General features: G+C 32.7%; 2 protein-coding genes across 2 annotated transcripts; one reads left to right on the top strand and one right to left on the bottom strand.

Moving 5' to 3' along the window:
* The first annotated feature begins 376 nt into the window (after window positions 1–376).
* Window positions 377–7,923, top strand: LOC120334235 (uncharacterized). The gene is made up of 15 exons (XM_039401705.2): window positions 377–527; window positions 1,131–1,302; window positions 2,121–2,277; window positions 2,787–2,944; window positions 3,028–3,153; window positions 3,342–3,426; window positions 3,522–3,625; window positions 3,714–3,836; window positions 3,959–4,090; window positions 4,391–4,512; window positions 5,306–5,528; window positions 5,877–6,061; window positions 6,422–6,545; window positions 6,711–6,792; window positions 6,978–7,923. The coding sequence occupies exons 1-15, from the start codon at window positions 435–437 to the stop codon at window positions 7,153–7,155; spliced, it is 2,064 nt and encodes a 687-aa protein (XP_039257639.2). The 5' UTR covers window positions 377–434; the 3' UTR covers window positions 7,156–7,923.
* Window positions 7,924–9,340: 1,417 nt separating this feature from the next.
* LOC120334232 (uncharacterized) lies at window positions 9,341–16,992 on the bottom strand. Its single transcript, XM_039401701.2, has 16 exons — window positions 16,779–16,992; window positions 15,246–15,272; window positions 14,709–14,895; window positions 14,023–14,179; window positions 13,635–13,795; window positions 13,362–13,487; window positions 13,150–13,234; window positions 12,886–12,989; window positions 12,626–12,745; window positions 12,415–12,543; window positions 12,020–12,156; window positions 11,710–11,935; window positions 11,294–11,484; window positions 10,948–11,089; window positions 10,526–10,607; window positions 9,341–9,972 (listed from the first exon to the last, which is right to left on the bottom strand). The coding sequence occupies exons 1-16, from the start codon at window positions 16,863–16,865 to the stop codon at window positions 9,816–9,818; spliced, it is 2,118 nt and encodes a 705-aa protein (XP_039257635.2). The 5' UTR covers window positions 16,866–16,992; the 3' UTR covers window positions 9,341–9,815.
* Window positions 16,993–18,541: the final 1,549 nt, after the last annotated feature.

Below are 18,541 nucleotides of genomic sequence, written 5' to 3'. Positions count from 1 at the left end.
TATTAAATATGACGGATGTCAAAAATAATCCTTTTCGATGTCATCGTCACAAAAACAACAATAATATGCTACATGCTATTCTCTCACCATTTCCGGTCGGATTTTACCACTTCCGGTTATACTAAAATCACCAAAACATTGAGTTCACTTTAATAAATATTCAAGAAATATCCTTTTGATCAGTAATATTTTGCACTGCTAAGTAATTCAAAAATTGCTTAAAAAATTTGAAAATTGGGTCGAATTTTTTCCTCGCATCAATTTCTCTCGTCTTTCGCTCAGTTGAAATTTATGTATCACGAAACTGCGAGAGCAAGAAAGCAGACTTGTGAGAAAAGGCCCCTTGGCATTATAAAAGGGCGTCGTCAGCCCTTGGATATCATATTCTGATATTCTATAGCTTGTCGTCAAGTTGGTACAGCAATTTTGAAAATATGTCGTCGTTAACGTTTTTAGTGCTTATATCTGCGCTGATGAGTCTTCACTATGCAACTGCTTCTCCCACAGTACAAAAAGATAATGTCTCGGTATGTATTTTGTGGTAATACTAAATATAATATTAGCTTAAAGAAATGGGCTCACAATAAATTGTATTATTTAATATTATACATTTGAACTAAAATGGTTTAACATATAGGTATTGTCCAAGCCTTGCAAGAATTATTTTCCTTACTTTTCAGCATGGAATTTTTCCATCCTCAAAATACAAAAATTTTCAACAGTCATTCAATAATTGGTTTGTCATGGACAAATTTTACAAGACGAAAAAATTTAAAAAACAATCACTATAGTTGTTTTGTATCGATTTGAATTTATTGCATTAAATTTGTAAATTTATTGAGTGATATTTGGCTGAATGAAATTTAATGTAAAATCGTTAACTGGTTAGGGATAGTATCATTCTAGACTTGACTGCACTACTCGATAGCTATCATTATCCCGTACCGATAAATGCATCTATATAATTTTGGAACTATGAGCAAAATCAAACATTACAGCGATACAATCACAGAGGCTGCATTTTATTCTAACTTCATTTTATTCTAAAAGGTTCTGTCAGTATTAAAACTGCGATAAATTATTTTTATTAACAATGAAATACAATAATTTTATTCACCATTTACATTCAGAAAATGACCAAATTCTTAAATAAATACGGTACACAAAGTTTTGATACTTTTCGAATGGGTGCTTCTTCATCAGATGGATCAAGTTCGTCAACAGATGTTGAATTGGAGGAAAACCCCAATTTTGTGGATTCCGTCATTACTGTTCAGAAAATGCTTGGAATTGAAACCTCAGGTATATACTGATAATTCAGTGCATTTCAAATCGTCAATGTATGGAAGCATGCACGCTGTTTATGTTGTTAAAATGCTTTCTAAACGGATACTGGAATCAATCCAACTGCATAACTTTTATCACTTTAGATGCCTTTAGTTTCCCAGTATCATAGCCACACGAATATAGTACTTTTTGGCAACTTACCGCAATGACCAAAATTCTGCGCACTTTTTTTCGGCATTCGACATGATGACCCAGTACTTGAACTCATTACGGTAGTTGAACACAACGATGACAGATTTTTCTTCGCGTCTGCGAATTCCCACAAGAGTTTAATTACAAAGTTTACCTTGATGCTACTATGGTTACTGATGAAGATGGCAATTCAAGGTCATGTATGTCACCAATCCCTTTATTAACAACATACAAATGAACGTTATACACAGTTTCTTTGAAGTAAATAAAATGGGATGGTTATAAAAACCCGGATAGATATACCGTTATTATAAGAAGTGTCTGTTTGACGTGTATATGATCAAATGTTAAAGAAACAAAATTGTTGTGTTTGCCACGATCAGATACCAATTTCATGATGAATAATAGGGTAATTCACCAAACAGTTCTAAAATACAGACAGATATATACTTGGTAGGCTATTACTGATATTGGTTCTAGTGATTGAATCAATGCCATATGTCTTAAAATATGTAACAACGGTAGTTTTAGCGTGATGACAATGTGTAACGAATATGTACGATGCCAGATTAGTTCAAACAAAATAGCAAATTAGTTGATTGAACGAATAATTATAATTAATAATTGATATTTTTAATCAGGAATTGTCACTGATGAGACGGTTACTGAGATGCAAAGGTCAAGATGTGGGGTCCTTGACACACCCTTTGACCCAAACGCCCCAGGACAATACGAAGTTCAAAGCATTTGGAGAACGAAATTGAACAAAAAGAATGGATTGTATTATGTAACATATACGTGAGTGAATTTAAACATTTCATATTCGTGTATTAACTCATTTGTTTGCGCGTTGCAAGGTTCCATGATTAAAAAAAAAATTCAACGTGAAACTGAAATTAACTCGAAAACCATAAAAATAGAATTCACAATATTTTTCAAATATTAAAACGAAAGAAAATATTTTTGAAAACGTTTTTTATAAATAAGTCCTAATTCTCCGAGTCTTGTTCAAATGATACTAACCCCTCTGGCATGTATACAAACATTTCAAAATATTTTACTTTTTATTGGGTATATTTGGCCAAACATGATTAAAAAAACATCACATTTTTCTGGAGATTACTACTTTCAAATGTACCAAGTCAGCTAAACTAATCACAGGTTTCTAAACTTCAAATTGTGATAATTTGGCCGGATTTAGGCAAGACCTATTAAAAAATAGACCATTTTTCAAATTTAATATTGTTACCATTAACTGAATTTCATGACACATACAAAATTTTCACAGCTTTAAATTTGTATTTCAGATTTCCAAAGCGGTCGACACCGAAAGACTTGAAATTTCAAAGTTTCAAAAAAGGCGTTACATTGGCTATGTGCTCATGGGAAGAGATTTCAAACATTCGTTTTAAAAATATCGGACTCGGGAAGAAAAATGCTGATATCAGTATCACTTTTGAAAAAGGTAAATATTATATTTTTTTATCTCTCTTATTGGTTGTTACTTGCAAAAATGAATTTTGTTACCTCTTTTTTTTGTTTTATCAGGTGATCACGGTGATGGTTATTCCTTTGACGGAAATGGCGGTACTTTAGCTCATGCTTTTTATCCTGAAGACGGTCGCCTGCATTTCGACTTCCAAGAACCCTGGTATTTGGCAGCAGATAAAAAACGTAAGTAAATAAAAATAAAAAAATTTTACAATATGAATCTTTACATTAAAAACCTATTTTTTTCGTTACAACTCAATGTTTACTTATGATATAATCAGTGTATGACGCAATTCGTAAACAATATTTATAGGATTGGTTATAAATTGTTATTGTACCAGAAATATTTATTTTATATTTTCATATTTTAGAGGATCGTAAGAAGAAAGACGTATACACTACAGCGTTACACGAACTCGGACACATCATAGGTTTACTACATTCCAAAGACGACAAGTATGATAATATATAAAAATTTTCGAACTAATTGCCAAATTTCTTTTTATCTGTCATTATTGATGGCTAAGTTTTGTTTTTAATATGTATTTTAGAGCTGTCATGGCACCTTACTATCGGTACCTCGGTACTTTTGATGAATTCCGCATGCCAGATGATGAAATGAAAGGTGTAACAAAAATGTATGGCGATCCTAAATGTAAGTTATTGCTAGAAAAAGCATAAAAATTGAATACTGTTTGTTACTATATTTGAAATGTATTAAAATGTTTGGATTCCGTTTTCAGACTCAGACCCGAGTGCTGAAGCCTACAGCGCTTGTCGAGAAGCAAAGAAGTACGGTTACAAGATTGAAAACAGGAAGATACCTACTAAAGCTACTAAGGTTGCTGTTTTTGAGGAACTTGAAGGTGCGAATAAAATAAAAAACAACATTTTACTCGTGGTGGTTTTTTTAACCTGTTATCAACTCTTTCATGATTTTAAAATTTTAAAGAGAAGAATCTGGATTAAATAAGATTAAAATTTACAGAAATACCATGTGAAGACCAAAAAGAACATGCAGACCGATGTGAGTCGTGGAAATCCCGAGGATTTTGTTCCGAACCAATGTTTGCTCAAACTTTACATAAGAGATGTAAGAAAACATGTGGATTCTGTCCAGGTAAAAATGAGTTATATTGCATTGCTTTTGCCTTGTGTGCAGTGGTGGAATTCAAATTTATTGTCAGCCGGTTCCATCACAAAATTCATATTTTTCAGCCGGTTCTGTTACAAACAGAACATTGACAGTAACCAATAATGCTAACCGGTTCGCTGATCTTATAAAAATCCGTGAGACGGTTCTATAGAACAGGTGCGAACCCGCTAAGTCCCACCACTGCTTGTGTGCCCTTTCCAATGATGACTCTATATGTGGTTTTCTTTTGTAATTGAAATATTCAAATTATATTTTGATACCTAGGTCCTGTACCCAACAAGAAGTCACCTGACAAAGTAGGAGCATCAGTTTGTGACATTGCAAATTTCGATGCAATGACTACGACATTCGATACTGCTAATGGTTTTGGATTCTTAGTTTTCAAGGTTTGTTAATTGTATTCGTAATTTGATTTTTAAACTTACATCAGTATTTGGCAAGCGAGAATTTCTCACGTGAAAACTATTCACATTTATAAATGTTTCATTTTTTCAGCTTTAGTTGTTGATAATTAGCGAAATTTTTGTCACGAGTCTTTTTCATTCTTTAACTTAAAACTTTAAAAAAACATTTGAATAATAATTGAATACAATGACAGAATTAAGAGGATTCGTGAGTTTTATAATGTGATTAGTTACAGTGTATGTGTGACATTGTTTAGTAGCTCTAGGGAATATTAAGTCCAAACCTCTAAAAGTAAACTTGTAATGAGCTTATTGTATAAGATAATTTTATAATCACACAGGTCTCGGTAAAATATCAATCATGGTTACCAGTTTTAATCTCAGAAGATCCTATTTTATAAATTAATAATTATGACAGAATTACGTTAGAAGGATTCAAAAATAAAGAGATTTTGATATATTATTTTTCACAGTATATTTTTCAGACTATCAAGTGTATAATATTTTTTGTAATACCTAAAAAAAAAAAATTGATTTAAAAAGATCACATGAATCGTTATTTATTTTTATTTCAACAAACAGCCGAATTTAAGCCGATTTAAAACTAAATTTTGAGTTAGGTATCGGTCAAAATAATTTTTAAGTTGGCTTCAAAGACCATTAAAGCTTAAAGCGTTTGAATTTGTTGAGTTGTAAAAAGACTTGATTGAAAACAACAAATCAAATTTTTCAAATGATTTGATGATTAATACCGAATTCTTGTTTACAACTCTAGGATGACTTTTACTTCCGAAGTCATATTTCTCTATCTTCGCGGCGATATTGGACGCATACCTTGCTGAACAATACTGACGAATTGAAGGGTACCTACCGATGGGAAACAGACCCCAAAACAATAGCACCTGGATTATTTACAATTGAACATGAAAGTTTCTTACACAAGACAAAGAAAGTCGATGCTCTACTGATTTCAGATCAAACATATTTGGCATTTGAAGGTAAATTTAATCGTGTAATTTCTGGGCGAGAATAGGGTAGTGTTTATAAATAATTGACCACTAGAATTGATTGCTGTGCATTGAATAAATATTGGTCTCGTTTTTTTGCATGTTTCATTCTGCATTAAAATGAAACGTTCACAAAACAAAATCCAAATTGCGCTTGCCTAAAATTCGTTCTCGCTATGGAATTCGCGAACGAAGAATGACCAATTGCTCTAAATTTATCTGGATATTCAAATCAAATGTTTGAGGATGAATGCTACGATGACACCAAATATTTACCACACTGTATTCTTCAAGCGATGCATTTTCACCTTTTTAAACATATTTTCTACTTCAACATAGACGAAAAAGTCCACGTTTATCGTAAAGAAATGGGAACCTTAATTTTCAACAAAACACATTCAATACATGAGTTATATCCGCAATACCCTCACACAAAAGTAGATGCTGGACATGTAAAACTCGGAGAAGATGGAAAAATGGCAATTCACACTCTGTTTCGAGGGAGTAACATGTGGCAGTACGAGGTAAAAACTCAAATACAATAATATAGCTGTATAATTTGATCAAATGGACACAATCCACTGAAGGATCAAACAAAGAAAATCATCAACCATTTTGTACAGGCGACAAAACTATTAATCGCACGATTTTTGATTTTGATTACGAAAGTATTTATATGTTTTCCATAAAATTTGCCTCGAAATTAAAAATTTATGGCGCAACGAAAAATCCAGCTAATCGAAATTTGCTAATTTGCATAAAACTAAACGTGCACTGACGCAAAATAAAATTATTTTTGATTTATAATATGGATTGAGTCTTGTATTATTTCAAATAGTTGTCAGTATGGAAATAATAATTTTTTATTGTCTTTTTTTCTTAAGGAAATCAAAAACCCCAAAACGGGAGATATTTTGATGTGGCCGCTGGAAAATAAAACAAACACCGATATCGGAGAATGGGGTGGAGTTCCGGCCTGCGATTTAGATGCAGTATTTGAATATAGAGGTAGAGTGTTTGCGTTATAACAGTAGATTTTTATATTTCAAATATTCTTGTAACTGTAATTTTTATAACAGAAGAAGTAATTTTTAAATAAAAATAGTGATAGGGGTTAATCAGGTTTGAGTAACAATTCTTCAAATCTTGAGTAACAAATCTGCTTATCTTTAGATGTTCCATATTTCTTGAAAGGAAACGTATTTTGGCCCGCCATAGATACGGAAAAACCCGTTGCCAGAGATGTAACATATAAGTAAGTATTTTTATTTTTTTTTCTTACTTTTTGTACTGCCATAAAATTGACATTTCTAATAATTGATTCCATTGTTAAAAATAATTTACATACTTTAAAATACTATTCTATTCGCTTTCCTGATTTATATTAAATTTCACGTTGTTACAACACAAACTTAATGTTATTTTTTTTTTGTATTTTAGCTTCTTCCGTTGTTGGCAAGAAGAGCCTACGAATGTCTTCATTCCAACAAAATGTGGGGTTGATAACTTGGAAGCGGATGGGGGTGACAACGGTGCCAGCAGTACCCGTTTTGTATCAGTAACCTTGCTTTTCATGGTCACAGTACTGAATTTCTTCACACTCAAAATAGTATCTTAGTAGTGCAAAATGAAAGTTATGTATGATTGTCATTGGCCACATGATCAGCCATCAAGAAAGAAGATTAATCCTCAAAGAAAGAATAGACAATGATGAAGCAAGAAAGTTATTATAAATTGACTCATTTAAGAGCAAAACCATACAGTGTATTTTCGTGTTTTTAAAACCGCTATATCCTCAAGCGTATATTACCTTTGTTAAGAACAAATACAAAAAATTTAAAGCTTTTATTTTCTAAGTTCAGTAATCTAGAAAGAACCGGTTCTGACCAGTTTTGTGGTTGCAAATTTAGTTTCCATTGCCAAATTGCCAAAATGTCAATTAAACGAATAAGTTAAAATACTTTTTGCATCGAGTTTAATCGTACACATTCAAGATATTATTTTCTATTTTTAAAAATGATTCGGTACTCATATAAACCAATTTCTATGTTTTCACCGTTTATATATTTTATTTATATTTTATCGCTATTATTTTAATAAATTGTCATTTTTATGTTACATTTTTTCTTATCATTCCATGATAGTGTCGTTGTGCTGTAGAGTTATATTTTGCATATTGCAAGTTAATAATGTGTGGCCATATATAGTATTTATATAAATCTAATGTATTTTTTGAGAATTATTCGTGATCAAATGTGATACGTGGATAACCAGTTTCAGATGGTAAAAGTCTGTAATCAAACTATAACAATCTGTTTTCCACTATATGTTCTGTATCGTATTTGGTTTTATTAAAAATTTTGATATTTAAAATGAAATATACCAAAGGAAAAATAGAAATTCTGATTTATGTGTGTCTTTATGTAGTACACGTGCAAATTTACTAAACTTTCTGCAAAAAACTGTAGCAATGAACTAAAGGTGCGACGGTCACGAATATAGGCCTCGGGGTGATGTATTGACGATAAGCTATTTCCTACCGTCTCAAACCATCAAATTGTTATGGCGATAACATGGTAAGCATAAACATATTCTTAAACATTCTTGGCAATTTTGAATGATATAATCTGTGTCACTATATCATTTTTAATGATTTTTTTTATAATCGTAATTATAAGGACAGAGTCATAATCTTTTCTTGTCTATCGTATGCGTGTCAAGTGCTAACATGAGACATTACTTGCTCCGTTTTTTATTCTAAGGTGAATATACTATTCAACTTTTACAATTTCATACAAAATATTTGATTTTTGTTCGAAATTTTGACGATATTTTGATACCGATGTGAAATTGAATTTAGCGGAAATCATTCGAATCTTTTATTTACCCACCAAACAATCCTATATCATTTAACCAACCTGCGACTTCATAGGTCGTTTCATAAGATCGAATAACAAAATACCGTTATTAAACCCACAGTGTACAAACACTACTGTGTCTGAACAAGCATGGAAAGATTAAAGAGCGCGGAATGTCTATGTCATGTTTTTTCCGTGTACTTGTAAAATTGCACGCATCGTTCGCAATTTGGTTTCTTCTCAGAATTTAATCGTAAAAAGAATTTAATATCCTTCGCGTGCAAGATGGCATATACGTTTTAAAACCTCAAATTATTCACAGTAGCGAGCTTGTTTCGTGTTGTTAGTTCAAATCCGTACACATATTGAGAGACATATCAAGTTCGACTGTCAGGATGTTTGACAGGTGTAGGCTGTTTCATAAACGATAACCTAAATTTGAGACAACTTTTCTCAATAGAATCAACTTACACAAAGAACTGAAAATTATATTGCAAATTAAAACACTCTAAATCAAGGGTGTACAACCTTTAATACTAGAGGGCCAAATACAAATAATTAGATGAAATCGCAGGCCTCACCTTCACTCAACATAGGGTTTCTAGTAGTTGCAAACACAAAAATTTTGGTTATTGATCTTGTGACATACGTTGTTCGCTTCGCACAAGCTCAGATATTTTGCAACGCAGAGGGCCGCGGGCCGCACACCATTCAAAATGCGATTCTCGAGGGCCGCATAACTTTTCCTTGTGCGCCGCATGTGGCCCACGGGCAGCAGATTGCACACATATGTTCTACAAAATTTCGATAACAATTTTTCAAGGTAAGTTTCTCATTCGATTTGAACAAGTCTGATTATACTTGTAGTTGTAAGAATTTCCTATACACTTCTTCTAGCCTTTAAACTTTAAAGCATCTTGAATGAAATATTTCATGAAACAGAAATGTAGAGAAAGTTATATATTTCAAGGCTATACAGAAAACCACAAACATAATACGATGTGTAAGTTTAAAAACAGTAAATGCATTTACAAAAAAATGGTTTTAGTAACAGAATACTCTTCAACCATATAATTTCGATAACAAAAAAACATATGAAAAAATTCATGAAACAACATTTAATGCAGTCTTATGTACCTATAAAATGTTCAATAAACCTGGGTGGATATGGAATTTTGGATACAACCTATGTTGAAATAAATTAAAAATTATTTCTCAAAATTAATTTGAAGAAATTGTTTGAAGATACGAGGTTCTGTTAAATTTCAGGATTAAAAAGCACAGTTTAGAATATACAGGTATTATAGGTTTGATTCATCACTGTATGTATAAAACTTGGTAGTTTCTCAAAAATGACACTATACAGTACGTTAAAATTCTTACACAAGTTTAACGTTCTTAAGCACTGCATCACATTTTATCACCATAGTGTTGTCATCAGGCACAGCAACAATGCAAACAGTGAAATTTGGATTTGCGCTGATCCATTTTCGCCACCGGTTTGTGAACCGAACGATGCGTCACACGATGGAGGTAGGAGATCGACAGATGGTTTTTCTTGCCAACAACGAAGAAAACTAAAAATAGAGAGATTTTTATGTTAAAGTGCATCATAAATATAAATCGTTAGTTGGCTACTATGAAGTTGAGCTGGTCGAATATTAGGCGCTCCAGAAGTATGTGCACCAATATAGGAAAACTAATTTTGTTCGCCTATTTTACATCAAGTTGTGTAAAGGAACTGAAACCTATGGACAGGGGATTATTCACCTGGCCAACACAGACAATCCCCAAATTGTTCGTAATAGAACTAAAATAAGGAAAATCCAAATCAAATTATTGCCTAACCCTAATCTGGTACACATACTACGGGAGTACCGATTATTGTATACACTGTGTAAATACTTTACTGCTTTTGAGTAAATATGTCAGGCAAGTTACTTTGTTTTACATCGGAATATTAAATCGTTTAAGATTATGTATGTATGGATAAAATATCGCAGCAAGAGGATCCCACATTTAAATCTTCATCATTCCATTATCATTTGCAAATTCTACGCATTTCATCTCTTCAATTTTTGGTCATATTGGCACCTATAAAATACCTTAGATTCTATTGTATAAGCTTACTTGTAGGTGATATCCCTTGGAATCATAGGTTCTGTGTCAACTGCTGGCCAGAACGTATTGTCTTTGACGAAGTAAGGCACACCTGTTTTTTTAAGTAAAAAGAGTCAGTTGTAGAGAAAGAAAGCAAAAACGACAACAGAATGTGTTGCGTTGGAATAATTAGGTAATTGTTGCCATTTTACAACATGGCAATTTTTACTAATAAAGGGTATATATATATAACAAAGAAGTAAGGCCTAAGAGGCCTTCCTTGAAGTAGACTTGAATATTTGAAAGCTGCTGTGAGGATGGTTGAAGTTTCGCGCACTACCAACAACCAAATCCCATGCTTTCAATAAATGCGTTTATTCGTCTACTGAAGCGCTTCACAGAAAATTAAGATATGAATATTTAATACAAAAAATAGAACTGAAAATTCTTACCTTTATAATCAAACACAGAATCTATGTCACAGGCGGGAATACCATGCCATTGTTCTATGGGAACTCCTTGCATCGAATCAATTGGCTCAAACACAAGTTTCTCTTTGTCGAGTCTTTCAGATTGTTTGACCTCCTTCTTTTTCTAAAATTAGCCAATATAAAATAAATATAAATAATTTATTCTATTAATAACAATGCAATGAAATCAAAAGCTTTTTGCTATCACCGGGAAAGTAATTTTCGATGACATGATTTTCCGTTTATGAAAATAATTGTGCTTATTTCTAATAATAACTTTGAATAGAAAAGTTTCAAAAACATTATTAATATAAGATCTTATTTTTACCTTATATTGCCATATTTTGTCTTCATAAAACAACGAATAAATCGAGTTTTCGTTTGATGTGACATTGAATTCTACATATCCTGCGTCAATTCTGCTATGCGGATATCCATGGAACATTGACTGGATTGTGAAATTACCCAAATGGGCAATAGTTGGTGTACCACGACTGTATTGCTGGACCATTCCATTGTCTGTGGGGAAAAGGGAAAACAATAAGTTTTGAAATAGGATACCCAATATCGAACATTCATTTTGAAATTTAAATAAAAAATGCATGACTGCGTAAGGACTTCCTGAAGTATGCGCACCAAGATGGCACACAACCTGAACTCAGGTTGTGTACCAGGTCATTGTGCAGGTTGTGCGACATCTTGTTGCGCATGCCTCAGAAGTACTCTGCGTAATACAATTCATACCTTTCTGAAACACAAGATACCAAGTCCTAGCCAGCATTACGCCACTGATTTTCTCTGACTTAGAAAACATAGTGGGATCCTGAATTTTGAAGCTTCCAACTTTAATAGTTTTTGGATCGGTTTTCCAGTACAACTTGTCTTCTAAAGTTTTGCTGCTGTTTAGTAGACTATCGGTACTATTCGTTTCCGTTTCAATTTGTAGTGTACTTTCGAAATAGTAGTCATCCTAATACAAAAGAGTTTCCAGTATTTATGAATGGATATTGAACGTTTATATAGATCAACTTGTTATAAGGAAAAGAAAATTTACCTTGAAGTACATCATGGTCAAATGATTTCTTGCATCAAGTAGAACAGTGACTGAATCAAATGTATCGATTCCACATATAGAAGAGGACAGCAATCCGGGTTTGTCCCCATTTTCGGGTTTGCTCTTTATCGGTGAAGCTAAAATAACAAAGTATATATAATATTACAATATTATCAAGCACGTTTTTTATATTTTGCTCACCGGGTCTACTAGCGTATACGGAGGTATTATTTTTTCTTGAAGCTTGGAGTCTGCCCGGCGAACAGATTATCGTATTTATTACACCAGGTGGAGGCACACATTGGTTATTGAATGTAATACCTTATCAAAAGATACCGCTTCTGGAGAAGTTACAGCTTGATAAATGAATAACACAACATAGTTTTTACATGTACCGGGGCAAAATCCGCATGTTTTCTTGCATTTTCTTCGAAGAGTTCTTGAATGTTCTGAATTTTCGCAATATTCTGCATCCCTCCATATTGGACAGTACTTGGTGTATCTATCATCATCTTTACAAGGTTCTGTAATTACAATTTTTTTTAATCATCTTTGTTTTATATACATGAACGTACAAATAAAACATATAAAGGACAATTCACATACTTCGATTTGGTTTCTTTTCAACTTTGTTCGTATCATCTGAACGTAATTTATCTGCCGCTATTCCGTAATTGGTTCTCAAGTCATTGCAAGCTGTATTACTCTCTTCAGCGGGATTGGATTCTAGAGAATAATGTTACATAATAAAAACGCTAATATTCACAAGTTAATGTAACAACTTTGTTCCGTAAAACTTTTTCAATAAAATATTGACTTTTTCAGTAACATAAATGTTCAGCGAGTGGTAAAAGTTTGCAACTTACCAATGCGTTCTCCATACATGCTTTCGATGCCATTTATGTCGTCTTGGGGCAGTTTATATTCTTCGACCGTCCCAGCATACTTGTAAACTGGTGCCATCAAAGCTCTGCATCACAAAAAAAAAAACATTTTAAAAATTTGGTCATGCAGAACGTGTGTCGATTTTTATATGATCAAATTCACAAATGATTGGTAAATGTCTTAAAAATGATTGTTGAATATGATGAAATGAAATAAAACGCACTGCATTGTAAAACCATGCTCACCCTCTCGTCCTAGAATGCATCAAACCAATATTGTGTCCCAGTTCATGTGCCGCAACGGTAAACAGGTCTTTTTTATAATGGTCAACTAAAACAAGGAATTTTAAAAGTCCATAATTGTTTTATTTATAAATAAAACATATGTATGCCACACAACAATACGTAAATATTTGAATGAAATTACAGATTAAAGAAATTGTATGCATTTCACTTACCGGATCCCTTTCTTGCTAGATACCAATTCTCGGTTTTATCGAGATGCAATCTACCATTTTCTGGATAAAAAGCATGTGCCAATGTTCCGCCTTTTCCATCAAATGAATACCAATCACCGTGGTCACCTGATAACACAAGCATAGTTGGATCCTGAACTAAGAACTGGTCGTGCCACTTAAAACGGCCCAACTCTTTACATGGTAGCCTACATCTACTGTGATAATTTTAGCATGTATAAAATGAGATTGTTACCAAACTATGCATTTCCATACCTTGCTCAAAACTGACTGTTATATCTGCGAGCATGTTTCCAATCCCAAGATTCTTAAATCGAATGTTTGAATTCATCTCCCATAAGCACATCGCTGACAATATGCCTTCCTCAACTTCCTTTAGTGTTATAGAGTCTGGGATTTTCTGCTTTCCAATTATTCTAAAAAAATCGAAAAGCCAGTAAATTTTGAGAGTGATCGGTAGTTTATGATTGTTGTGAAAAAAGATTTAGTAATTAAAATTGCTTTTTGCAAAAGAACGGATATATATATATAAATAGAATCGATTTTTGCGATATCAAATCGAAGTCTCGTATTCGAAAGGGTAAAGAGCCATTGCTAAAACAAGAAAAAGTTAGAAGTATTATATTAATTCAAAATGACTTACGAAAATGTGAGTGGATAAATTTCAGATTGTGGAAGATATTTTGATTCCCAAGTTGCCTTTACTGTGTAGGCACCGACTTCGTCACTATCAAGTGGTGGTTCGCTTATACCACATCGTGGAAGTTTTGTCTCTTCTAAAACTCCTTTTGATAATATACCTGTATGAAAGAATAACGCGTGTAAAATAGTTTTCGATTTTAATATTGATAGCAACGTTAATATTTGAGGTTATTAGACGTAAAATATACTTATGGGTTGTTTGCGATTTGTTGTTGCAGTGCTTGTTAAGAGTATGGGGTTGTTGTAGTGAATGAATTGCCCCGTCCCACAAAGGATGAACCAATGAATTTCAAATATTCACAACTTAGAAATGTAAGAACTCGCCAGAAGGCTGTTATTTTTTTTTTTTTCCTAATTTTCTACAATTCCTACACGGTTCGATATTTTATTCCAAAATTTTCTTCTTTCCTCACATTGCGTCACCTCGTGGCTTTATGTAAGACAAGCCCGCCATTTTTCAAACACGTGCGTTAAGTTAGGACTGTACTACGGCTTTGGAACTTGATTTGTAATTTTGTTTTGAAGCATTTGAATGACCAGCAGGTTACATATTACACATTATTCATTCGAATTTCGTGTCCATATATTAGAACATTGTCCGTTTGTTTGTACAAAAAGATGACTTACCAGTGGGTTTTAGTCCGCTAGCGGTCTGTAGTTCGATCACACTTTCTATAAACGCAGGTTCATTATAAATCGGTTTCGCGTTCGTGACAGAACCAGAATCCGAGGAATGACCTAGTTTGACGGCGTTGTATTCCATGTTAGGAAGTTGATTGTATTCTTCGAAGAATTTGGCAATGGAAACAATATCCTGTATAATTAGGAAAGGATTGTTAACTGGTGGAGATGCGTTCGATTGGAACTTACTTAAGCATCTTTTTGGCCAATGTTACGTTTTGATGCATACTAATAGCAAAGCAGAATTAGCTATAGATAGCAATTTTTCCAAAATATGCGTTCTTGTTTTATAAAATCTCATTTGGAACCAATTTTAGGTCTTTGCGATGCTGATCGTCGACTTATTGTGAAATCGCCCCAAACGTTCAGCTTTGTTTTTGGCTAATCAATAGCAATTTTACACAGGTGTAGGGTTAGCAAACTGCATCCAACCTTACGAGAATGATTTAAACTAGAAGGAGAATAAAAAAGAGTAAAGCTTACCTCCGCACCTAACTCTGTTTCAAGCTCCTGTAAATAAACAAAATGAAATTAACTAAATGGAAGTGGGTTTGTGAATTGCACTACTTAATGATCGGAAGAACGTTATAGACTTCTCATACATGCTTTAGTTTTATGTGAAATTTGTTTACACGGATGTGGGTATTCGATCTTGATCCAAGTTTTTCTGAATCTAGGAATCTCACGATCATTATTTCTGCGCGGTTGGTGGTTAACTTGTATGCGCTATAGTGAATACTATTTCTAAACCGGTTTTCAAGCTATGAAACAACAAGTTTGGGCAACAGATAATGTTAGATTTTTTGAATATAATGTAAAGAGCTTGGTAGAAAAAAGGTGGGAGTTGATAGGATAAAACAAAACAAGATGAACTGCTTAATGGGCCAAATCTTCCCAAACTTTTCTTTTTTGCTATTTAAAAGAGGTATTGCGTTAAATTTAGAAAAGTAAGGAGGAAATAGTTTGTGAATAAATGGTTTTACCGAACCAAAAATTATTATTTTTAATTGGATAAGTATTTTGGTTCAAAATATTATTAGAAAATAAAATCAAAACTAATATTTCAATTAGAACTATTTTGAGAATCCAATTTTTCTAAATATGTTATGCACTAGATAAATGTACAAAAATTTCAACAATTTATGATTTGTTTAAACAACTCTTATTAAAATTTATTCATAAAAGGAAATGACATCAGTGATTAGGACGTCAAAAACTTTCCATTTTCTTCCGAATAGTTTGAATTTCTTTTACGAATATCTAGCACGGCTTTCAACCTATCAGTTTGAGCTCTGCATAATCCTAAATTTGTCTGTGCCACTATACGAGGGGTCGGCAACCTACGGCCCGCGACGCTTCACTAAAATATAGTAACAAAGCAGCTGTTTTGACGATAATATTCTTTACGTAACAGAATTTATTGCGAGACACGTGTAGACTAAATTTTATTATAATATAACAAGTATAGAATTCACAATTACTCGTTTAATGAGCAGATAATTTAATTATAATTGGACAAATGGCAACAAAACGCAGAAAAGTTTATGCTAAGTGCAAATAGTTCAATGGTGCAGAAAATATTTGAATGAAATTTTTTGAGATGCAATGCAATGTATCACTGCTTAATTTTTATTATAAAAAGTATCATCCGTTCGGTTTTGAACTTTCTAAAAATATGTGCGCCCGCCAATGACTTGCTACCCTTAGTTTTGACCCGCGAGCGACAAAAGATTGCCGACCCCTGCTCTATATGAAATACTCCCCTCAAAGTTTTAAATAATGAAGCACATATCAAAGTCGCCGAATAATTCTAAATTTTGCTCAATAATAGTTTGTTTTTTTCATTCGGTGATATTAATGCTCTTTGTTCAAAAATATATACATTGAAAATAATCTGTAATAAATGTAATAATTAAACATCAAACAAAAACGTTTTGTCGACCTTATATATTGTTTCTTTTTAATATTTTTTTATCGCATTGAATTTACAATAACATTTAGAAACGTATGACTTACCGTATCTGAAGTCCGAGATTTTGACAGCGCTGCATTTCCAAATGTCGCAAAACACGTAAGAATTATTATCACATACAAATAATTCATCTCAAATAAATACGTTTTCAAATCGACGCTTAAGAAATTCTTACAAATTCGGCGAGATTTTCTAATCTCTTCTTGTGAGTGTATTTCTCCAACTCCAAGTGTTCCTTTGAATGACAGTCGTCTGAATAATGAGCGTTTTTACGAGAGTCCAGTTTATATATTACGCAGCGGGGATTTCGTGCCCATTCTCGTTAATGAAACGGGCAGTTTTTCGTTTTAATTTCAATTTTTTCGCTCTGGGTTTCTCAGTCATGTCGCATTTATTGTTAATCGAGCCTGGTATATAGATACCGCACTTGATTGACACAAGTTGACACGTTATTCGAAATACTTTCTCAAAAGTGAAGTTACGTCAACAAAGCTTCAAAAAACAGAACCTAGATGCAGTTTATCAGGTAAATATGTAATGATCAACTGACTCACGCAAAACGAGAACTAACAATGAATATTTAATAATAACTTGGAAATAGTCGTATCTCCTTATATCGAAGATTAAGAATTCGACCGCAGGCGATTTTGAAATAGAATTCTGAATATTCTCCTTAGGTAATTTTAAATGCTACTTACTAAATAATTACGAAGCTGATGCAATTTTGGATGTCGATAAAATTTCCCCTTCAAAATAGTGAAAATCAATTATCTAATAATATTACATTTTACAATGAGCCCTAAAGTAGCTCACTATACTACAAACGAACTTTTCTTATCAAAATGTAGGTCGACTGCTCTATTTTTTAAAGTAAATTAATATCAAATACTTATTAAAATATTACATCTCCATTGTTCATTTTTCAGTGAGCTACCACGCCTTGAAAATTAATGTTATACGACCAATGAAAATTCTGAATCGAACATCGGCTCCAATTTTATTAAAGTTTCATTGTTATATAGAAACTAGGTGACACATTTGAGATTTGATCCTCCAAATATCGCTGTTTCATTCAAAATATCAATAATTGCTTTATACAAATCACGACTACATAATTAGCTGTCGTCAAATCTACCTTACGACGTAGAATTATGGAAAGAACTCATTACTTCAGTTTTGCTTGAGAAGTGTACTATTAATAATATATAGTGTAAGACGGATTTGAGTTTGTACATATACATAAAAATCTGAGCACAATTATTCTAAATAAGGGAGTAGCATATTCCTCCAAAGGTTTACTATTTTCGTATTTCTGCCAGACTTCGACATGGAAATAATCAATATCAATGATTTTTTACTTGGATCAAAAATATCCTCACAGTAGCTAATACATTGAATATTTTTGTAAATCTGAAACAATATATCCCGCAAAGTAAACATTAACAGCTAGCCCATATGTGGTACAAGTATGTTATTCAATAAAAAAGAATCAAGTAAAATACTCAAAGTTTGTTAGTTTTCATATTTCATAGTCATAGTCAAGGTCAACATTTGCATGATTGATGACATACATGGTCTTGCTCCCAGGTCATGTAGACCAGTATGGCCGCCTGTCTACTTTATTTTGACTCATCGAAACTGGACATTGGCTAAGACAGGTACATTCATATGAATTCACGGTTTAGTTTTAGTCGCATTTTCACAAAAAATACAAGTTTCTATGATTAATATTAAAAATATTGACAACTAATTGCCATTGTCTGTTTTACCATGTATGGTACCATCTGAACTTTGTTCTTTTTATTTA

Source organism: Styela clava, chromosome 15 (genome assembly GCF_964204865.1).
Source record: "Styela clava chromosome 15, kaStyClav1.hap1.2, whole genome shotgun sequence".
In the NCBI taxonomy this organism is placed as follows: Eukaryota; Metazoa; Chordata; class Ascidiacea; order Stolidobranchia; family Styelidae; genus Styela; species Styela clava.
This window is presented reverse-complemented; position numbering and strand designations above follow the sequence as displayed.